Below are 23,881 nucleotides of genomic sequence, written 5' to 3'. Positions count from 1 at the left end.
GCTGGCATGTTTTAGTTTAAAATGTTTGTATTCAAAACATCCTTGCGGTTAAAATATCCAGGTCAAAATAGTCAGTGCTCACCCCATCTATTTCCGTATGGCTCTCATCTGCAGAGGAGGGATACTCCCACCACACAAGGGTCTTTCTGTCCCTGGAACCTGTCATGACTTCCCTCCCTCCCGAGACCTGGGCTTTTTGCCTTGAGCACTCCTTAGCTCTGGGTCCTCCCTCCTCCTGCTCTGGCCATCTCCTCCATGAGAAACTTCCTCGTAGCCCTCTCTAAAATGGGTTTTCTGTCTGTCTCCTTTAAAAATTAGATATAAAGATATATACAGGTAGGGGTGTGTGTGTGCGGGTGTGCCCGCACGCGTGCAGACACCCCGATGGGGTCAAAGGAGAACTTATAGGGTTCAGTTCTCTCCTTCTCCCATGCGGGTCCTAGGAACAGCACTCAGGCCGACAGGCTTAGTGGGAAGTGCTGTTCCTCGCCGAGCTGTCATTTCTGTGTCGTGATGACAACTTCTCATATCCCCAGGGCAGGACTGTAACTTTGGAATGTAGCAGACGATGGGCTTGAACTTCTGATATTCCTGCCTCCACTTCCTCAGTACCAGGGTCACAGGTGTGTGTGCTACCACACCTAGTTTATGGGGTGCTGGGGTTTGAACTCGGGGCCGACCCAGCTACATCCCTAGCTGCCTCTTTCTGTCTCCTCTTTTTCCCTTCGCTTTGTGCTCTTGTTTTCTCTTGAATTCCCAAGGCAGATCCCAGGGTAGGCACTCAAGGAATGTTTGTTGAGGGGCTGGAGAGATGGCTCAGTGGTTAAGAGCCCTGGCGGCCCTCCCAGAGGACGCAGGTTCAATTCCCAGCACCCACATGGCAACTCACAACTGTCTGTAACTCCAGTCCAGGAGATATGATGCCCTCTGTTGGCCTCCACAGGCACAGCACACACATGATGCACAAAAACACATGCAGCAAAACACCCATACACATGGAATAATAAAATAAATTAAAAAGAAATGTTTGTTGAGTGAATCCGTGTCCATGGGACAAGGGATGGGGAAGTGGGGTGGGACTCCCAGAGCTCTGGGAGAAAAGAGGGACAAAAGGGTATAGTCACATCCCTTGCACACCCCTGACAGCAAGCACCCGAGAAGCCCAGGCCAGCAGGAGAGTAAAGAGACCTACCAAGGTGGCTTTATTCCCTGCCCCCACCCAGGCCCATCTTCCCAAGGATCACCCACACATGCCAACAGCTGCCCCAACCTGGACTGTCCCTTCGTTCCTGGCTCCTACATTTGGTTGCTGGCAAGGCTGTCCAGGAAAACCTGGTGATCTCCACTCTGGCTTCTTCACCCTGAACACACACCTCAACCTGAAGATCCTGGTTAGATGCCCTTAGCCTTAAGCAATGGCTAGTCAAACTCCCAACTAGCACTCAGCTGGTTAAAAGCCTTTTCTAAAAGCTTTGAGTCCCTCTCCCCCACCGGAAGCTGCTAACTAGGGCATCAAGTCTCAGAATGAGGGCACAGAAATGCTACCTATCCCTAGCCTCCCTTCCCAGCCTGAGACACGGGTCCCAGATGAGGAGCCCTGGGTGGAAGGTCCTCCAGGAGGTGGGACAAAAATGAGAGGAGGGAAGCCAGAGGCCAGCCCGGTGGCGGTGGTGGCGCACACCTTTAATCCCAGCACTCGGGAGGCAGAGGCAGGTGGATCTCTGTGAGTTCGAGGTCAGCCTGATCTATAGAGCGAGTTCCGGGACACCCAAGGCTACACAAAGAAACCATCTTGTCTTGAAAAACCAAAACCAAACGAACAAAACAAAACCAAAGGAAAGCCAGAGGCCACTGTAGCCTGTGGGTCTTTTGCCCAAGGAGACCTAGGTTCAAGGCTGCACCTTGAACAAATAGCTGTAATCTCTGCACTTGCCTACCACTGCACAACACCTGTGGTGTTCACAGGGCAGAACCAGACCGCTCTGGATTGACTGTGCAAAATCAAGCACTTGGAAGACCCTGGAGTCCGGGGGATACTTCTGCGGAGATCCTGGAAGGGGCCATGTGATGGTTCATCTTGTCGATGCGGTGACATTTAGAATCACCATGGAAACCATCCTCTAGGCATGTTTGTGAGGGATTATCCAGGTCAGGCTGAGGTGGTAGGAAGGTCCACCCTACCTGTGGGCAGCACCATTCTTGGGCTGGGGTCCCCAATAAAATAAAATAAACAGAGCACCTGAATGCATCTCTTTGCTCCCGGCTTCCGACCCAATGTGCCCGCTGCCTCCCATTCCTGCCTCATTTGGCCCGAGGAGCTGAACCTTCTGTGAGCCAAAACAGACCTTTCCTTCCTAAAACTGCCTTCGTCAGGTCCTTTGTCATAGCGATGAGACAACTGTCCCAAGCCCAGGACAGACTCCTTCCTCTCTCAAGTGCCACTGAACGGCCAGCTCAAGTTCAGTCAAGGAGGACAGGCTGGAAGGTGGGCAGATCTCCCCTGAGGTCTAAAGTCCATGCTCCACACCCCCCCATGTTTCTTTGCTTCCCCCTCCCCGCCAGAAACACAAAGGTTCTAGCTTCTAACATCTTCTCCTGGCATCCTCCTTCTAGAACTCTCAAATCAGGGCAGGGATGGCATTGTGTAGGAATCGGCAAGGCCAGGCCAGGAGGGCGGGGAGGTGAGGTGCTGGGCCCGGGAGGGCAATGAGGGAGCTAGGGCAGTTGAGATGTGGCCAGGCCTCTCCATGGGCATCTGGAGTTCGGGAGGGTCTACGGCTCTGGATCTCACCACACCCACGGAAACCTTAGGCAAATAAACAAGCAGCCAACACAGCAAGGCCTGTGCAGGAGCTGTGGCCACAGCGTGGCCAGCAGCAGGGAGCAGAGAGGCCGGGGGACTGTTTAAAGAGGCCCAGCGGAAAGGCTGGAGCAGGGTGGGGGCATGGTGGTGGTTTGGAGCAGGAAGCTGGGCCTGGGATGCATGGGTTGAACTTGGCTGCTTCAAGGTAAAAAGAAAGGTGTTGATTCAGGCCTGCTCTTGTCCATGCTTCTTCTGAGGGAGGTTCCCAGTCCTTGCCTTCCATTTAAAGTTAAACTAGTCAACAGGACAGACAAGGGGCTGCCCTTCCTTCACTCTGAACCTCCAGTTCTGCTTCCAGGCCTATGACTCTGGGCCTTGTCATTGAAGAATATTCCATTTCCAGAGCCAGAGTTCCCAACAGAGGGGCAGGGAAAGAGGCACCAACCTTGGCCTATTGTCTGCAGGTCCTGATACCCCTCATTTGCTTGGAGGAGGAGGAGGAGAGAGGTCCAGAAGTGACTGTAGCGCCCCAGGATGCTTTGCCACTTTCTATGACCCAGAGTCACTCGTCCACACTGTTCCCCTGAGCTTCCTCAAGAGAATGAGTCCCAGAGCCACAGACCACCACACCTAAGCTGAGAGGTAGAGGCATGGAGCTGGGGGTGTCGGCTCGTATCTGCAATCCCAGCACTTAAGAGGTTAAAGCAAGAGGATTGCGGTGAGTTGGAGGCTAACCTGGGCTACACAGTGTGTTCCGAGCCAGCCTGAGCTATAGATTAAGATCTTGTCTTCAAAATGAACCAAAACAGACAGAGACAGAACTACGGAGCCATGCAGCCAGAGAGAAAAGTGTGTGTGTGTCGTGGGGGGAGGGGAAGAGGAGAGAAAGACAGCAATAGAGACAGGAAGAGAGGGGAGACAGGATGAGAGGGGAGACAGGGATGGCGCACACAGCAGGGAGAGGACAAACACATTCACACACTAAGACAGAGGAAGGCCCCAAGAACCACACGGACAGGCAGAGCTAGAGATTCTGGTCCTCTAGACACTCCTGAGAAATGCTGGAGATGAGGTGCTGAACACCAAGTCCCTCCGGGCTTGAGGGAGTCCCAGGATGGTGGTTCTACTGCCTCCTATCTCCAACACTGAGGAACTGCGGGCTCCTGGCCCCCAGCCACCATCAAGTAAGTCAGCGGTTGGCCACTGGAGCTGGTGGGTCACCCAAGGTGAATGAAAGGCACCAAGGAGGGAGCGGAGGCCGTGAGGGTGGGAAGGGCATAGGCTGCACACTGTAGGGCGTCAGGGTCGATGTGCAGGGGCGTCCACATGAGACTTGGTGCTCAGGAATGGTTTGTGAGCCAGGTAGCAGGCTGAGTAAGTGAGTGAATGTATGTGGGTGGGTGTGTCTATTTCCATAAAAAACTTTGCAGTGTTAAGGAGGCCAAAGTGGCAGGTTGGTCCCCAAACAGCCCAGTAAGAATCATCACTAAGCAGAGCTGGTCACAAAAGAGGTGGCAGGCCTTTGTTTTCCGAGCAGATGGTATGTATGCCCAAGTGCCACAGGGCATTCCACAGCAGCCTAGAACAACATGCCACTTCTTTCCATCAGGGATGATCCCAGCCACCAGCTAACTGGCTTCCAAACTCCTGAAGAAGCCCCTCCTCCCTGGCTGTGGGTATGAGAGGGCATGGTGGGGTGGGGTAGGGGGATAGGAGGCATGGTGGGTATTCAGCCTTGCCTTCCTCTGATCTAGTTTCTACCCCTCTTGTTGCTGCATATAAGCTTATTTCGTCCTTGCTCCTTGGGAGCAGAAAGTGCCACATCCTTGCCACGCTGGAAAGAAAAGCAAGATCTCCTCCCCATCCCTTTCCACTCAAGCATCATAGGACATTAAAAAAAAAAAAAATGTCCCAATTTTTAGTTAGAAAATGAGGTCAGGAAGCCCAAGGGGGGACCGTTTATTGGTGACAACTGACAATTTTCATTTCACCTTGAAATTCCCTCCTTGTCTAGACATGTGTGGCCCAAGCCCAGTTTTAAGGCCACTTTACCAGAGGAGGAGGTACAGGGATGAAGTTAACTAAATGACACTTAGGGTCACAGACTCAGCCAGGTCCCCTGTCACCTTTGCAGGGCATGAAGCAAGAAAACCGCTGGAGGTCCACAGACACAGGCCTAAATATCTTGACGTTCTAACGGTATGGTGGCACAGGCCTGCAATCCCAGCTGCCTGAGAAACTGAGGCAGGAGGACTGCTTCAAGTTTAAGGTCAGCCTAAATGACTTTATCAGGCCTTATCCCCCAAACAAAAGAAAATGAAATGGGCTGGGAGATGATTCCGTGGTAGAGCACTTGACTAGCATGCACAAAGCCCTGGGTTTGATCTCCAGTACACAAAGTCACAACAATAATATATATTTTAAAGTTATAGATCTTGTTAATGAAATGTCCAGTATTTTTGAGATGAAGTCGCATGTATACCAGGCTAGCCTCAAACTCTAAATCCCCGTTTATCTAAATCAGATAAACTTCTGCTCCCCCTGACCCCCCTCCCCAGTTCTGGGATTACAGGCATGTTCCACTATACCTGGTTTTAGGCAGTGCTGGGGGTAGAACCCAGGGTCTTGTGCATGCTGGGCTAGCACTCTATGAACTGAGCTACACCCCCAGCCCCATGTTCAATAAGTTATTTTCTAGCCCCCCACCTTGACAGATACACCATCATGGCAACCTAGGAGACCAGGCTTGAATTCAGGTTTTTCAGCTTCCTGTGAGGTGAGTTTCACACCAGAATGACATCAGTCTAGAGAGATGGCTTCATTCTCACCCTGGCTCCAGCCACCCCTGCCCTATTCCCACAGCCAGGTCCTCTCCGAACCACAAGGGCCACCCATACAGACACCTGGCTTCGGTCTGCTTCCCGTCACAGTCCCCGTAAAATAGCATGCTGTGGCAAGCTCTGCCAGCTGAGCTGCATCCCCAGCCCTGAGCGTTTATGTGGTCCTGATGCTCAGCCCCGCTGTCTACACTTGACAGAAAGCTGCCGGAACAGAGCACTTGGAAGCACCCGGGCTAGGGCATGTGCATGGCCTCCCTTGCCCAGATTTTAAGGGTACTCGGGGATTGTTCTTCTTTGGCAGCCACCAGAGCTAGAGCCAGGGCTTGAAGCTCTCCCTCCCTCCACTGGAGGGGAGCTCGGACAATCCCCAGGCAGGATTATTAGTCTTCCTGGAAAAACCCAGCCCGGTTTGATCCCAACTTATGGATTTCTGGAGGCGGGGAGGGCAGGGAGGTGGCGCCAACAGGGCATCTTTGTCAAGCTGGGTCTCCAAACCAGAGCTCGTGCCATCTAGGCACAGCCCCAAGTGCCCTCCTGCCCCCCGCAGCTCCCTGGATCCTGCCTCACCCCGAAGATGAAAGGCAACACAAATGAGGTGACAGAGCCAGGAGGAGGTAAGGGGTTCTGGACCGCACAGGGATGGGAACCAGCAGGGGGCCGCCGGGGCCTGTTGGGGAGGAGTGCAGGGCATCTCTCTTTCTGGACAAGCTTTAAAAATTTTCCACCCCATCCCCACCCCCTGCAGATCGGCTTTGCTGTCCTACCCAGGAGGGGACACTTAGACCTGTTGAGCCATCACCAGACGCCAGGACTATGCTAAACGCTCTTCATGCGTATTCCCATTAAATCCCCGCAGCCACCCTAGGAGGTGGGCTTTAGACTTATCTCCATTTTCAAGTAAGGAAGCCAGTTCAGAGGTAGAGGTGATAGGACTCAAGGCTAACCCACCCCAAAGTCCCCCTTTCCTAAACTCACTGCCTCCCAGAAGCAAGAAGCTAGCTATCCCAAAAGCAGAAAAGATGGTCAGAAATGAGCAAGGGCCATTGAGATGGCTTGGCAGGTATGGGCACTTGCTGCCAAGCCTGATGATCTGAGTTCGATTCCCCAGCACCACATACATGGTGGAAAGCAAGAAAGAACTCCAGCAAGTTGTTCTTGATCATGCCAAGGCATGTGCGCGCGCGCGCGCGCGCGCACACACACACACACACACACACACACACACACACACACACACACAGGAGAAGAATTTACTGACAGTGACCATGTATGGGGGAAGAGACCATGGAATGAGGAATCTAGACCACGAGAAATCCTCCCTGCTATCCCCAGTCCTCACTTCAGTCTATCCAAAGACTCATGATGGTCTCTGGAAGGTTCCTGGAGTCTTGGCTGGGACCAGGTGGCATCACCCTTATCTCCCTCTGTTCCACACCCCAGGGCTTTTTGCTTTACTAAGTGGACCATGAGGTTCCAAGTTGCCTCTCCTTTGTGGCTCAGGGAATCCAGCATCACAGCGGGGTTAGCTCAGATAGCCTCTTGCAGAAAACCTTCCCTGGATCCTAGGAGACAGTCTCCCATCCTAAAGCCCAAATCCCACATGAGGGAGCATGGTCATCTCATGCCTGCCTTCATCTGCATAGCCTAACTCCAGACAGAATGGACCTGCTGAGCCTGGGCCAGTATTTCCTCACACACACCTCTTCCCTGCATCTGTACCCAGATGCAAATGATGCAGATGACCCGGGGTCACCAGAAAACCCAGGTCCCACTCCAGCAAGCAGCAGCTGTCACCTCACTTGCCCCCAGAACAGAAACCTTTCGGTTCATCCCATCACTCCAAACCGCTGTGAAAGATACTGCCCTGGGACCCACACAGGACACTTGGGGTGACGAAGCGCCCCCCCTCCACACACACACCTGCTGCCCTCCGGAACAATGTAGTGTCTACTGCCCGATGCTGCCTTCCCCAGCCCTCGGACCCTGGCAGCATCACGCACAGCCAGCGGGTCCTTGCAACTTCCTCAGAGTTTAGTTGCACATGCTCACTGAGTCCAGACAGAGAACGTCTTTGGGGGTCCCCTAGGTTTGAGACGCGGGCAGAGGACAAGGCAGAGCGCTTCTTTGTCCTCTCGAGCTGCCCTCGAGGTCCTCAGTGTGGACCTGCCAGCATTGCTTATCTTACCTGCAGGGAAGAGACGGAGCCGGCGGTGGCCACCTGCTCTCGCTGGGTTTGCTTCGCACAGGCTCTGGGCTCACCGGCCGGGACGGGCTGGCCGGGGGCGGGGCCGAGCCGGGAGGGGCGGGGTCTCCTGTCCCACCCCGGTCCTGGCCGTGAGGAGTCTGTATGCACTTTGAGGTGGCCAGTAGGGCCCAGAAGTGGGAGTTCCGGTTTCTTTTTTTTTCTTTCTCCCTCACCCCGCTTTTGAAACAGGGTCTTATGTAGCCCAGGGTTACCTTGAGTTCTTGGTCCTCCAGCCTCCACCTTCCGAATGCTAGGGTCACATGCATGGGCCACCAACCCTCAGGCTTGCTCACGCTCTTTCCTCCCAACCCCCCTTTTCTCTTTTTCTTTCTTTCCCTTTTCTTCCTTCCTTCTTCCTCCCCCTCTATCTTCTCTTCTTTTTCATTTATTTTTACTTTTATTTTATTTTTTTTGGAGCTGAGGACCAAACCCAGGGCCTTGCTCACTGGTAGAGCCCAGCAAGCACTCTACCAGTGAGCTAACTCCCCAACCCCTTCATTTTTTTTTTTTTTTTTATTTTTTTATTTTAAGGCAAGGTTGCCTCCCAAGTGCCAGGACTAACAGGCAAAGAACCACCACACTCGACTTTCTGAGGGTTAGGACACTTGGGGGCTCCTGACCTTATAAAATTCCCTCCTTCAGACAGCCTGGTCCAGATGCTCACAAGCCTGGCTTCATCTGAAGACCCCAGCCCAAAGCAGCAGCAGCAAGAACAGACTTGCCTGAGCCTCCCTCCCCCAGTCTGAGGTGCTCACAAAATTGAAGGTGGGTGGGGATAGGGCCCCCCCTCTAAAGGTCAGCTCCGAATCAGGAGTCAGCCACATAGAGACTTGGCCTCTGGAGGGATGTTAAGTGCCCATCTTCTTCCTCTCTGAAACACAGGGCCTGCCACCGCCCCCCAAACACCCTTGCAGGTCCCTCAGCTGTCACTGTTTAGTGCTGGAATGACAGGCGTCCAGATTCCGTGAGTCCAGCCACGTTCAAGGCCATTGAGCTTAGCGCTCTTTGCCCCCGCCCCCCCCCCATCAGTCGCTAATTTTATTGGCCTGTAAAAGGCACGTTCCTGGCTAGGGGGGTGGGGAAGGGGGATAACTCAGGGCACAGTGGGGAGTGGACAAGCAGAAGACACCCGTGAGGAAGGACAAGGACTCCCGAAGGGGCTCTAAGAGAGCCCTTCTTTTTTACTCAGAGCTAAGATGGATGCCCAAAAGAGTGGAAGAGACATTTTAGCCCTCAGCCAGAAAAGACTGGGAGAAGAGAGAATGAACTATTTTCCAAGCACTCTGAGGCAGGCAAGGATGAAGCAGGAGAGATGAAGGTTGGATAGCAGGAAGAACTGTCATCCTTTTATCACATCTCTACCCTAACCCTTTCCTCCCCCCTTGAAGGTGACTCCTGCCTGCTGGGCCTCTTACTACAGAAATAGCCCTTTCCCTGAAGAATCAACCTAGATCTTGCCTCTCTTAAAATGAGAGCAAAAAATTTAGGCCTTTGTGATTCTCCCTATTCCATGCCTACCTCATCCCAGCCCTCAAATTGTCAGGTTCTCTTCACCCGGTGAGAAGGGGGGATAGGAGGGGGGTGGCGGGGTTAGAACCTGTTACAGCAGAGAGCACACACAATGGCCTTACATTCTTGAAGGGCCTCGAATTGAGGCTTTTTAGATCTGGGAATGGAACCCAGAGCCTCTTTCGTGCTAGGCATGTTCTCTGCCTGTGAACCCTGCCTTCAACACCTCAGATTTATCCTGCTGCTGATCTACATGAGGGTCGAACAGACACGGAAGAGTTTTTTTTTTTTTTTTTTAGACTGGATCTCATGTAGCTCAGCCTGGCCTCAAACTCACTATGTAGCCAAGGATGACCTTGAACTTAAACTAGTTGTTTTGTGTGTGTGTGATGTGTGTGCAGGAGTACACTACAGGCATGTGAGGAGGTCAGAGAACAATCTGGCAGGAGCGGTCCCCTCCTGGGAACACTTTACCCATTAAACTGGGGCTTTTTCTAATTTGGTCTGATTTGGATTGCTAGGTCAGCAAAGAGGCCTATTGGGGTGCAAAAAAACTTATCATCTGGAGGGCCACCGAAGAGGGGTTGATTGTCCTCCAAATCATTGCCTAAGAGGCCCAAGGCCTCTTCAAATTTTGGGGTGTCCTGCCAAAGATGCAGCCGCACCAGGCCCCCGACCCATTCCGGAGTAAAGAGCTGCCTTTGTTCTGTAGGACCCCTTCTCCAGAAGATGTTCTGTTGAAGGGAATTTCCCACACACCCCATTTTTTTGACCCAAGACTTACCACAGTGGATGCATTGTGCTATACTTCGGGTCCCCAGCATAGACTTAAGAAATGGGCACTTGCCATTCAAAGCCTGATCCCCAAATGCCCCTGCAGTGTCTTTTACAAAATCTATCCAAATTGGGACTATCTGATACCATCTGTCCTGAACGTTTGACTTCTCTGAGCACTGAGGCCTAGCCACAATATGCTCTCGAAACAGTCAGGTGGCCTCCTGAGGGAACCTTACAATTCTCCATCCTCCCCGATCTTGAAAATTTTTCTCAGCTTGGAGATAATTGGACAGAATTGCCCTACGTCCACGGTTTTTGGGGTCTGCGTTCCCGCCCTCCTCCCTACAGAGGCCAGCGTCCCACAGCATTAGTCTTGTTGGCTAGGGTCATGGCATCTCCAGATTCCCGCCTATCTGGGAACTGGGATCCTGAAAATTCCACTCTGACCATGCTGCCAGGGATACTGGCTCCTCCCCCACTTCCTCAAACTCTACTTACCTAACCACCTCTTACAGGGTCACATGTTCCATTCAGTGGCCAACACACCTTTATTCACCCCTCCTCCTTCTCCCCCTCCGGGACAAAGGTAGAAGTCTTACCCGCCTTCCTTTCCCCCCCTTTCCCTTCTTCCCCCTCCAGAATAAATTTCTCCTCCTTACCCACCTTCCCAGTGCCTCAATCTACATCCGGGTCCCCTCTACACACTGGCCTAATGCCCCTGAATCTTCCCTGGTTTCTTCTCATACTGGGTCTCGCCAGACTTCTGCCCTCCTCTGCCCTCTCCAAGAGGTAGCTGGAGCCGATGGAATCATTCAAGTCCCCAGAGAAGAGACCTCATGGTGTGTTGACTCCTCTGAGGTATGGAAATGGTCTCAGACAAAGTTGTTAATTTTGATAAGCTCTGAGAGATTACTCAGATAGCTGACGAAAACCTGGCCATTTTTCTGAACCGGTTTCAAGAGACCGTGGTTCAATATACTGGCCTTGACCCAGGCTTCCCAGCAGGAGCCACGGTCCTGCCCACCCATTTCATTTCTCAGGCTGCGCCAGATATTAATAAATTAAAAAAGGCTGAGGAGGGTCCCCAAACTGCCTTACAGGAATTGGTAAAAATGGTTTTTAAAGTTTTTAATGATAGTCGAGTCACCCTAATAGACAAGGCTGCAACAGAATATGCTCCAGGCCCAAGCTTTAGCAGCTGCCCTGAGGTCACCAGGGCCCACAAGGGGGACAAGGGAAGTCAGCCATGAGGCTCCATCCCACTGGAGCTCAGCCTACGTCAACTCCGCCAAGCAAGGCCACTGGTCACAGTATTGCCCTGACCCCCAGCTGTCCAGGAAGCCATGCCCTGTCTGCCAAACAGCCTGGGCACTGGAAATCAGAATGCCCCCATGCAGGCTCATCCTCTACACCATGCCATGGAGGTCCAGACTCACCAACACCGGCATCTGAGACTCTTCTGGCCTTTGAACTCCTAGGCCTGGCAGAGGACTGATGCAGCCTAGACCTGCTGGCTCCCATCGCCCTCTCCGAGCCTAGGGTGATGCTGCAGGTAGCGGGTAAGTCCGTTGACTTTCTTCTGGACACAGGAGCTACCTATTCTGTTTTGACATCTCACTCGGGTCCTATAGTTCCTTCGCCAATTTCTGTCATAGGGTGGACAGGATCCCTTCCTTCCCACTTAAGACCCTGACCCTTCCCTGCATTCTTGCAGGGTGATTCTTACACTCTTTTCTGGTCATACCTGCTGGCCCTGCACCTCTGCTTGGTCACAATATTCTCAGCCGCTTTGGGGCCACACTCATCTTGGCCCCCACACCCTGAGTATTTCACAGGTCCATTCACAGGGGCCCTCCAGATACGACAGCCTCTGCATCAGCTTTGAGGACACCAACCAGGTGAGGATTGGCAGTGTCATGGAGCTCTTATTGGAATCTCTCAACATCTCCTGGAAGCTCCACATTCCCTATCACCCACAATCCTCGGGAAAGGTTGAGAAGGCCAACGGACTCATCAAACAGCTCACCAAGCCCTCCTTTGAACTCAGGTTATCTTGGCCCTCCCTTTTCCCCAACCGCCCTTACCCACCTCTGGGGCACCCCACACTCTCCTGCAGGCTTGAGCCCTTTTGAGCTCCTTTACAGAAGGCCCTTCCTCCTCAGTCACCACCTCCCAGCCCAAACTCCCCCACTGGCCGGGTACCTCCCCTACCTCTCTCTTCTGAGGTCCCTTCTCTGTTCATATGCTGACAGCTATCTCCCTGTCCCAACACCAACAGACCCAACAGCCTGCCCCACTCTCCCTGGGGGACAGAGTGCTCCTCAAACAGCTAGCTCCCAAGTCTCTTGAGCCCCGATGGACAGGACCTTATACTGTGATCCTCACCACCCCTTGACTGCCAAGCTCCTGGGACATCCATGCTGGTACCATCTCTCCAGGCTCAAGTGGGCACCTATTCAGGATACATGGTCTGTCCGGCAGCTGGGACCCTCCACCTTCTGGTTTCCCAAGATGTCCCAATGAAGGGCCTATCTGCTCTTCTGCTCTGTGCATTCATCTTTGCAGGACAGATGTTAATACTTTTTTTTCTTAGAATCTTGCCTTCTCTGCTTCAAGAAACAGGTGCCTGAGGTATCCAGGATGACAATTAACCAGAGGCTCCTCCACTCACACCTCCTGCTGAATGTGAGCCCACCAACTCCCCCGCTTTTCTCATGTCACCCCATGCCTACAGAAGTATTCAGACTTGAACCAGCGCCCCTAGACCCAAAGAGTCTGGCATGTTCTGGTGGAAGATCCACCTCAACTCCCCTCCCCCATTTCTTTCCCCAAACCCACCCCTTCAAAGCCCTCCAAACACAGCTCCCCCAGAGAGGCTCAAGACCACTCCCACAGGGTATTTAAGCTGCATCCCAGAAAACAGACACATGGTTCTTCTGGTCTCTCGTCCCCGTCTCCCCTCTGGGGGGCCAGAGAATCACCCGGGAATGCTTTACCCATTAAGCCAGGGCTTTTTCTAATTTAGTCTAATTTGGATTGGTGCATCAGTAGAGAGGCTTATCGCCAGCCGGGGGGATGGGGGGTGGCGGGGGTGGGGAGTGGCGGGGGGTGTGTGTGTGGGTCAGACTTATCAAAGGGCCTCAAAAAAGAAAAACAAAAACCCAGAAGTTGCCTTGGCAAGGTAGGTATGTTGTGATTCCTAGTACCACATGGCACATCAATTCTTCTGCATCAGTTTCCCAACTCCATCCAATGTATATAAGAATATCTGGGGCAGAATAAAGGGTACTCCATTCCCCATGACTACAGTACTTCCCAGGGGGAGGAGAATGGCCTGTTGAACTACCCTGCCCCCTGCAGCCTGAGTTAGGTATTACAGCCACAAGGGGTCAGTCCAGCGAGAGATCAGCCAGGCTCTGGGTGCAGTCCCGCAGGATGTCGAAGTCAGGTACTGAGAAGGGGACCCGGGACCACTTTTTGGCCTGGATCTTCCCGTGAGGGGTCTCCAGGAGCATGCTTCGGATTTTGAGCACTGGCAAGGTCACTGATTTGTAGATCATCTGTAAGCCCCAGACCTGGCGGTGGAACAAACAGCAACATCTGGGTTTCTGGACTCAAACTGGACTTCTGTGATGACCAGACCTGTATCTACCACCTGAGGCCATCAGGCAGTGGGCTCCCTAGGACAGGACTAGAGCATAGACTGTGGGTCTCCCACACAGGGCTGGCTGCCACGCTGGGTGAGGGCCTCTGGAGCTGGGGCTGAGGGCTCTTTGGGCTGGGCTCTAACTACTTACCTCCCCACAGTTACTGCAGTTAATGGTCCCCCCCTGGCCTCCAGTCCTTGAAGACCTTGTTAATGACCACAGGCTTCTGGGAGATGGTATAGTAGACCCTAGAGGGGATGAAGAGAGCCCTTCTGGAGCCCCTGTACCCTAGACTTTATGCCCCGTAGCTGGCTGAGCCCCTGCGAGGGCATTAGGCTTTTCTGCCAGTCAAGATACAGAACATCCCAGAACCAGGAAGTCTAGACATCAGAGGTTCCGCCTACCCTGTCTGCATGCTGTTCCCACTTTTGGGAAGTTTCCTCATGGATCTCCTCCTTCATCCATATTTCTAACCCCAAGCCACCTCCCATCACCTGACAGAGTGTCCTAGAAACATTCATCCCTCTGACATTCCCTGGCTCAGAATGCAGCCAAGGCTCCTAACTGCCTCCTGGATACAGGTTTAATTTTTAGGCCCAACCTTCAAGATGCTCCATGAGCCGGTCTGTCTTCATCCTGAATCCCATCACTCCCATCTTCCTCTCAGGGTAACTGTGATCCCTCACCTCTGCCTAGAGTCATCTTCCCATGTTCAAACCCCACCACCCTCCTTCTCCTACCTATGTGAAATTCTCCCTCAAATGGATCCCACGTGAAGAACCCTGGCACCATGGCCTGACACACGGGAGGTGTCTAATAAACAGTTACTTAATGAATGTTGTAAGCAGAAGTAAGGCTACCCTTTAGGAGGTAGAATGGGGGGGGGTGTCTCAGCAAGAGGGGGAGAGCTAGAGCTCTTTGATTTAATTTAATATGTGTATGACGGGTCAGGAAGGTGTGTGTGCCCCCAAGCTCCTGTGGAGGTCAGAAGGTAACTTTTGGGAGTCTCTCTCCCTCTACCATGGGATCTAGGACTCAAGCTCAGGCCATCTGGATTTTGAGACAGGGTCTCATGTAGCCCAAGATGGCCTCCAACTCGCTATGTAGCTGAGGATAACCTTGACCTACTGCCTCTATTTCCAGAGTGTTGGGTTACAGGTTCATACTACCATACTCAGTTGCCCGGGAACCCACAAGACTTTGTGCATTTTAGGTAAGCATTCTACAAACAGAGCTACATCCCTAGCACCCCCCCAACTCACTATGAAGACCAGGACCCTTCTCTTTTTGAGTCCAGCCTGGCCTCGAACTCTTTGGGTGGCCAGCCAAGGATGACACCTTGAATTCTTATCTCCCAGGTACTGAACTACAAGCGTGTGTACCACCACCACACCCAGCTGCTGCTGCTGCTGCTTTTTTTTTTTTTTCCCTTTTTCTTTTGAGATGGAGGCCTTTCTGTTGCCTGGAATGACTCTGAACTCCTAGGCTCAAGTAATTCCTCTGCCTCAGCCTCCTGAGTAGCAGAGACAGGCCGCCTCATCTGACAGTTGGACCTGTCTTGTATGTCCCGAAAGTAGGTAGGACCAAGGAGTTAGTTTGTAGCTAAATTCTTTGTATCCTAAATTCCGGTTCTCTTGCAATCACATAACGGCTCCAGGGGCTTAAACAAGACTCCACACCGCTGCCTCCTCACTTGTGGGATGGGGCTGCACTGTTCGCTAACATGCTCATTAGCCTCCTACACCCTGCAAAAGTCCTTCCTCATCCTGCCGGCCCTCCCCATGGCTCTCACGAGAAGTTGGGGTTCACATTGACGTGGTGGGTGCCCTCCACCTTCCGCAGGTCACTCCCGTAGCCCACAGCCACCATGCAGTTGATGCAGAGGAGCTGCACGCGCTCCGGTGGGAACTGCCTCTGCTGGCGCTCCCGCTGGGCTGTGCGCGCCGCTCGCTTGGCCAGAGCTTCCAGCTGCAGCTCCTGGATCTGGGGGGGGCCAGCGGGGAAGAAACAAGACATGGACGTGGACACCAAGGGACCCAACCTCTGGAAAGCCCCCAGGGTTCCCAAAGACCCCAGGCCATTTATCATTTGTACCCAGACCCAGAAGGGACTTGGTTTTTTGGTTTTTGGGGTTTTTTTTTTTTTTTTTTTTGAGACGAGGTCTCTTTCTGGACCTGGAGCTCCCTGATCCAGCTAAGCTGGCTGGCCAGCAAGCCCAGAGATCCCCTTGTCTCAGTCTTCCCAGAGCTGAGATCCCAGGACCGCTTTGCTGTCCCCAGGTTTGTACTGGACTGGGAATCTGAATTCAGGTCCTTGTTCTTGTGTGGCACCTCACTGACTGAGCCCTTTCCCCATTCCCATGAATTCTGAAGCTTTGCGAACAAAGATTTGGGGACAGGGGACAGCCTTTGTGCTGACTCTATGTTCTCCCCTTGGAAAAGGTCATGCAAAGCTTCATTATTTATTTATTATTTATTAATGTATTTATTTGGTTTCTCGAGACAGGGTTTCTCTGTGTAGCTTTGGCGCCTTTCCTGGAACTCACTCAGTAGACCAAGCTGGGCTCAAACTCAGAGATCCACCTGCCTCTGCCTCCCAGGTGCTTGGAATAAAGGCGTGCGCCACCACTGTCTGCCACTCTCCCCCCCCCCCCCCCCCTTTTAAAGACAGATTCTCATGTATCTCCAGTTGGCCTCGAACTTGCTGTGGTAGCCAAGGATAAGGGCAAACCTAGGACAAGGCCTGTTTCTAAGGCTATGTGGAGGACAGGCCTTACCCTCTCTGGCAATGTTACCCTGGCCTTGATCTTTCTCTGCATGGTGTAAAAGTTCCCTGGATAGAGCCGGGGAAGAGGGGGGGGGACCCCAGGAGTGTGTGGATGCTGTCAGCAGCAGACTGCCTACTGACCTTGGCCTTGAACTCTTTGGGGTCCATCTTCTGTACTGCAGTCACTGCCTGCTCCATCAGCACCTCCAGAGCCTCATTGGTCAGCTCCCGCCGCAGCTCCCGACTGTCCTCTGTTGCCACAAAGGAGTACACACTCTGCCCAGCTCGAGCGCGGCCCCGGGCCTGTGAAGAACAACACAGGAGAGGCAGAGGTAGGCTGGGCTCCCTGCGGGATCTTTCCGGGGCTGGTGTAGTGGACAGGAGGGCTGTAGAGTACCTGGACCATGGAGATCTCATTGGTCAGGAGCCCATAGCGCACCACCACACTGCACTTGGCGATATCCAGCCCCTCCTCTGCCACACTTGTGGCCACCAGAAGGTTCAGGATACCATTCCTGAACTGGTGGATCACTTCTTGCTGGTCTTTCTGTTGAAGGATTTGGGGGAGGAAGAAAAGGTTTATACAAACTCAGAGTCCCAGCTCTGTCCCCAGGTATCCCCAAGATCTTGCCCATCTTCCCTAGTGACCCCAATCCCTAGGGTCTCGGTCTCTCTCTCTCTCTCTCTCTCTCTCTCTCTCTCTCTCCTCCCCTCCCCTCCTCTCCCTCTCCAGCCCTACCTCTCTTCCTTCCCCACTTTAAAAGACAGATTCTGACTATCTCAGGCTGGCCTTGAACTTGCTGTTATAGCCAAGAGTGACCTTGATCTTCTAATTCTCCTGCCTCTACTGTCTATCTTCTGAGTACTGGGATTAAATTGTACTACCACGCCTGGCTTACAGCTCTGTGCTTGTTAGGCGAGCATCCTACCAACTGAGCTAGAGCTGGAGCCCTTTTCCTAGTGACTTCTAAAAGTCCCTGCCTGGTCTCTATTCTCCCACATTCCTGACCCTCTGCCCTGAGAAGCCATATCACTCACTCTCTTTTCCTCATGCCTTTGGGCCCTGCTACTGCATTCCCTGGGGACCCTCAGGCAGGGGTGGAGGGTGGTAGGGGTGGTCTGTTTATCCCAGCTCTCAGATTCCTTCCCTAGGAAGATTCGTGTCCTCCCTCCCCAGAGCCTTCCTGCTATCACTCTGAGCTGATGACCCTGTCCCCCCTCTTCCCTATGAAATGCCTCCAGCCAAAACCAAACACCTGGGTCATGTGTGTGCTCTGGCTGGTATTCCCTGCTCCAATCAGCATCTGGGCCTTGATATTCATATTCTGAAGGCCAGGCTGCTGCCAAAGCCAGAGCAGGAGGGAGTGGGCACTCTGGCGGGTTCGGGTGAAGATGATGCCCCGAGGGTGGTTGGGACTCCCAAATTGCTTCAGCAGGATCCCTTCCAGCATCTCCAACTTCGGATTCTCAGGTCCCTGAGCTGCTAATTGGGCCAGCTCATTCTTATGGCCTGAGAACACCAAAACAGGCACAGGGTAGGGGGTGGGTGGGTGAGGGGCATGTAAGGCCTGGGTGTGGACAGGGTGCTCACAGGGACAGGGCTATAGGAGGAAAGAACACCTGCTCCTGTTCATTCCCTGAGCTCTTCCAACAACACACTTAAGGACATACTTTCCACTTACTCTCAAGGCCAGCCTTACACAAGACATTCAGTATAGAATCCATTGCTCGTGTACACCAGACCAGCACCCCTTCTCAGTCCCTCCATTAGGACCTTTAATGTTGGTTTGGTTTGGTTTGGAGACAGGCTTTCTCTGTGTAGCCCTGGCTGTCCTAGAACTTGATCTGTAGACCAGGCTGGCCTTGAACTCAGAGATCCACCTGCCTCTACCTTGAGTGCTGGGATTAAAAAGGCGTGAGTCACCACCATCTGACTACTAGGTAGGACCTTAGAAACTGTTTCAGTTTTTTTCAGACAGGCTCTCATGTAACCCAGGCTGCCCTTAAACTCACTATGTAGCCAAGGATAATTTCTGGTCCTGCTTTCTCTTCCTTAATTCTGGGATTACAGTCATAGGTGACTGGGCCTTTGTGCATGCTAGGTAAATGCTCTAACTACTAGGCTGCATCCAGCCCCACCCTTGGGCTTTTTTTTTCTTTCTTTCTTTCTTTTCTCCCCCAGTCCCACAGGGTTTCTCTGTGTAGCCCTGGTTGTCCTGGAACTCGCTCTGTAGACCAGCCTGGTCTTGAACTCAGAGATCTGCCTGCCTCTGCCTTATGAGCGTTGCTGGGATTAAAGGCATGTGTTGTTCGTTTTTTGGCTCTTTTTTAGGGGGCCCGCCACCCAGCTCCCAAATAAATCACACATGGTAGCTTATTCTTAATTATAAATGCCTGGCCTTAGCTCGGCTTAGTTTCTAGCCAGCTTTCCTTAATTTATTCTGTCTACCTTTTGCCTCTGGGCTTTTCCCATTCTCTTACTTCTGTAAATCTTACTCTTACTCTGTGGCTTGCTGTGTAGCTGGGTGGCTGGCCCCTGGAGTCCTCCTCCTCCTCCGGCTACTTCATTCTCTCTTTCCAGATTTCTCCCTCTATATATCCTCTCTGCCTGCCAACCCCGCCTATCCTTTCTCCTGCCTTGCTATTGGCTGTTCAGTTCTTTATTAGACTACCAGGTGTTTTAGACAGGCAGTGTAACACAGCTTCACAGAGTTAAGCAAATACAACATAAACAAAAGTAATGTACCTTAAAATATTCTACTACAGGCGTGGGTCACCACTGTTGGGCCTTTGAGCTTTCAAACTTGTACCAGGATAGCTTCAAGCTAGATTTTTTTTGTACTACGTGTGTGTGTGTGTGTGTGTGTGTGTGTGTGTGTGTGTGTGTGTGTGTGTGTGGTGTCTTCTATCACTCTCAACCCTTATTTTTAAATTTTTATTTTTATTTTATTTTATTTATTTATTTTTTTTTGGTTTTTTGAGACAGGGTTTCTCTGTGTAGCTTTGCGCCTTTCCTGGAACTCACTTGGTAGCCCAGGCTGGCCTCGAACTCACAGAGATCCTCCTGGCTCTGCCTCCTGAGTGCTGGGATTGGTGGCGCACACCTTTAAATTTTTATTTTTTATTGTCATATATGTCCATGGCATGTGTTCATGGGTATGTGCACCATGGCACGTGTGTGCAGAGTGTAGATTTCCATTCTTTCCTTCCCCCTTTACACGAGTTTGAGAGATCAAAAGTTTGTACAGCAAGAATATTTAACCAATAAGCCATTTACACTATTATTATTATTATTATTATTATTATTATTTGCCACAGGGTCTCCTACTGAAACTAGAGTTCACCTACTTGTCAAGATGAACTGCCCAGCAAGCCCCAGGGGTCCAGGTGTCCCCACTGCTTCAGTGCTGAGATGTCAACTCCGCTGCACCTGATTTTTAAGTGGCTGCTTGGGATTTGAATCCAAGTCCACATGCTTGTATGGGAAGCCCTTTACCTACGGAGCCACCCTAAGTGGTTTTAAAAATATCTTTGTTGGGGCCTGGCAAGCTGAGTTCAATTCCTGGGACCCACGATAGGAGGAGGAAACAAACTTCGTCAGGCTGTCCCCTGATCTCCACGAGTGTGCTGCTGTGGCCCATGTACCCACATGGATGCACACCGTCCTCTCCCCACAACATAAATAAATGTAATAAATTAAAGTATCTTTGCTAATAACCTGAACTAGTTTTACTGTTGCAAACTACCACACTTGAGGAAACAAGCCTGTCCCAGCAGCAGCCTTGGGTTTGGGTTAGGAAGAGTCCCAGCCTCAACCGACCCTGAGCTTTCAAGCGGTTCTAACCCCGTGAGGACTCACCATCAAACAGTTCCAGCAGCCAGCACTCAGCACGCAGCATCTGGGTTTTCGTGGTGCGCTCTCCATGGTAGAAGTCTTGCAACATGTCGAGAGCGTCCCGAGCACGGACAGTGTCGTGGATCAACAGCGCCTCGTTGTAGCGCCTCAGGTGCAGCGCATACACCCGTCGCTGCTGGAGCCCAGCCTGTGCCGCTGCAGGTAGGGGGGTGCAGGGTCAATGTTCCTGGGATCTTCTGCTCCTAAGTCTGGCCCACCCAGACAAGCCCCGCGTCGAGTGTTGACGATCCATCCCCAAAGGCTCTGCCCAGACAGACCCTCCCACGCTGCTTCTCACCATCCTTGCTCAACTTCACCACTTGCTGCTCGTATGTCTGGGTTCCAAACTGCTGGCTCAGTTCAGGCATCTTTAGTTGTTGGTGGATTTGGCTCATAAGCTTTTTTAGCAAGTCTCCAAAAGGGTCCTGAGCAAGAAGGAGTGAGGGGATGAGGGATTCCCATACCCATGCGAGGGTTCGGTACCATGCAGGACTCAGGACATTTTCCTTGGGGGTGAGACCACCAAAGGGCCGGCCTGCTGGGTGTGAAGCACTGTGGCTGAAGAGCTTCTGCTGTCTCACTCACTTTACACCTTTGCCCTGTGGCCTGGACACAGTGATGTCCAGCCCTGGTTCAGCCCTGTCGTTACAGACATCAGCCAGTGTCACTACGGAAGAAGAGAACTGGTCCAGCCTCGACAACGAGTGCCCCAGCTTCATGGCTTGGGCTACGCGTGCCTCAAAGCACAGAAAGGACAAGTGGGGTCACAGAGGCATAGGCGAGAGGCCTGAAGGGGCGAGACCTGGGGAGGGTGGAGTCAGGGCCCAAGCCTAGCCCCCAGCCTGCCCAGTGACTCCTCACGCACGCACCTCTTTGCGCCTTTGGCAGAGGTCATACTGTTTGCAGGGCTTTGGGTTGTGCTTGAGCAGCTGAGAGCGGCAATTCTCTGGTGACATGATGCGCCACACATCCAAGTTGGCACAGAGCTGGAGGCAACAGAGAGGCATCACTGGAAAGTGGAGTCAGGCAGAATTTTGAGGGGGTGGGGTGGGGTCCTGGCTAAGAACAGGAGATCCTGAGGCAGGGCCATTGGAAGTTGGGATTCGTTTCTTCAGTAAGTTTTTTTTTTTTTTTTTATGAGTGCCCTGAGTTACTAATATTCTAGGCACTGGTGAGAGAGAGGAACTCAGACGGGAATGAACATGAAGAAACCACTGAGAAATAGCAAAGACTACATAACGGGAACACATCAGGTCATCTGAACGAACTCCGAAAATACTAACACTGGTGCCATGAGAGAGCAGTGGGGACAGCCAGGGGAGACTGTGACAGTGACAGAGCTGTTCACTGAATGATGGGGAGGAATCAGATGGGGGAGGGTCAAAAGCAAGAGCATTCCAGGCAAAAAAGAATAGTAAGTTCAAGGTTCCCACAAGCACAAGATCCGTGTAGCCACAGTATGAAGGGTAGGGTTGGTAGGGCTGGGGAGAGGCGGGGCAGGCAAGGAGGTCCCTAGTGGATCTGTATGGGAGTGCAGCGGGAGGGGGGGGGGGGGCTCGGCTGACCTGTAGGATGTGGTCAATGGCCCTTGGGAGCTTGGTGGCCCCGCCAGTGCCTGGGGAGGCGGTGAGACCCAGCACCTGGGGAAGTCGCTTTGCCTTCTGCAGCTTATGCTCTAGGTACCGGCTCAGGATGATGTTGTAGACGGTGTCCTTGTGGGTGTGGTGACACTCATCCACCACAATCAGCGAGAACTCTGGGGGCATATGGGGGACCGTTGTAAGCGGCACCTGGCACCTCGTCCTTCCAACAGTTTTTGTTCTGTGAAGTCTCCACTCTTGTCTGAAGACTCCCCTCTCCCTTCCCAACTTACGGCTGGGTCCCAGACAAGGAGCAGGCAGGGATGAAATATCTTCAATTGACAGATTAGGAAACTGGGACTCGGCTGGGGAAGGGGCTTCTTTGCCCAGGAGCATGTTTTATAACAAGGATTTGGCTTTGGCAATGGGGGCCACTCACTCCCACGCTGACTGGAGGCCTCAGGTGTTCACAGGGCCCCTGGCCTCACCTGTGAGCTCCACGTGTTCCTCCTCTTCTGGGTTGATGAGTGCCAGCTGCAGCAGCTCTGCTGTGCAGATGAGCAGGTCATGGCTCCGGGCCATCAGGCCAAAGCCAGGTCGTGGTCCCATGTCCCCACTCAGGGTTGTCATGGTCCAGCGATTATCCAACATGCGCCTGAACTCCTCAGCATGCTGGTTCACCAGGTGCACCTGGGAGTGTGAATGATGAAGGGAGAGAACCTGGATTGGGGTGCGTGAGGGAGATGGCAGGTGTTGGAGGTGGGGGTGGGGGAAGCTGGGAGGAGCAAGGTGACCCCTTCAGGACAGCAGTGGGCCCTGAACCAAGGTGAGAAGACCAGGCAGCGCTGTAGTCTAGAAGAGACCAAGGATTGTCGGGAAGAGCCAAGACCCCGGCGCGGGAAGGGCAGACCACTCACCCTGTTGACCAGTACCACCACCTTGCCACCGTCTACCGTCTCTAGATGCCTCTTGGCCACAAAGGCAGCTGCCCGGGTCTTCCCAGAGCCCGTGGGCAACCATATAATTATATTCTTGCCCTCCAGAGCAGGCAAGATCACTTCCCACTGGTAGGGCCGCAGATCCATTCTGGAATGGCAGAGGGATCAGAACCCCTGCCTTCTATCCCCTCCCCCCTCCTGGGCAGCCCAATCAGCTGCAGAAGCTGCCCTTTGCCTAGAACTCCAAGCTTTTCATGGAGGTGGGGCAGCGCACCATAGAGACCCACCTGGAACCTGCTGTGGGTAGGGTTGGGGAGAGTAGCTGACCAGCCTGATCTCTGCCAGAGCCTTCTCAAGTTCTGGAAAGCCCGGGTTGGCAGCTCAATGATCAGAAATGAAACTGAAACAAGGGGAGGAGCCAGATGAGCCAGAGCCCAGCCCATCTTAGCTGCAAAAACTAGGATGGGGCGGGATTTACAGTTACTGATAGGAACGCACTTTAATTGCTCTGGGTCCTCTAATTCCTCAGCCTTTTCCCCCAGGCAGTAGGAATCCTGCCCACCTGGGTTAGGTTTAATGCATGGAGGTTCTGACCTTGATTGCCTGGAGCAGGACCAGCCTGGAGTCAGAACGGGCAGGCATTAAGGGAAAGCTCTTGTTCTCCCTTTGCAGGTGAGACAGGCTGGAAGCCACTGGAGAAGACGTGAGGGATGGCAGCCAGGTAGGCCCATCACCCCACTACCAATTACAGGGGTCAGCAGTGAAGCTGATGTAGCCTGCAGCCAGGCTTCCAGGTTGCGGGGGGGGGGGGGGGGGGGACACGACACGGGACGGGACTGGAGGAGTGAAGGTCCATCCGCTAAGTCTGAAGCTACACCCCC

General features: G+C 52.8%; 1 protein-coding gene across 1 annotated transcript; it reads right to left on the bottom strand.

The window, feature by feature from the left end:
* Window positions 1-13,342: 13,342 nt before the first annotated feature.
* Window positions 13,343-23,795, bottom strand: Dhx58 (DExH-box helicase 58). Its single transcript, XM_052758487.1, is given in 13 exon segments — window positions 13,343-13,749; window positions 13,972-14,004; window positions 14,006-14,069; window positions 15,614-15,804; window positions 16,729-16,890; window positions 16,985-17,134; window positions 17,844-18,097; window positions 20,447-20,638; window positions 20,781-20,907; window positions 21,352-21,468; window positions 22,048-22,238; window positions 22,551-22,752; window positions 22,980-23,795. Coding segments are annotated over 13 exon segments (2,037 nt in total). The 5' UTR covers window positions 23,148-23,795; the 3' UTR covers window positions 13,343-13,563.
* Between the last annotated feature and the right edge of the window lie 86 nt (window positions 23,796-23,881).

The sequence above is a fragment of the Peromyscus californicus genome, unplaced genomic scaffold (assembly GCF_007827085.1).
Source record: "Peromyscus californicus insignis strain IS unplaced genomic scaffold, ASM782708v3 Scaffold_3__1_contigs__length_106647218, whole genome shotgun sequence".
In the NCBI taxonomy this organism is placed as follows: Eukaryota; Metazoa; Chordata; class Mammalia; order Rodentia; family Cricetidae; genus Peromyscus; species Peromyscus californicus.
The sequence above is the reverse complement of the archived record's forward strand: the minus strand, read 5'-3'. Positions and strand labels throughout refer to the sequence as shown.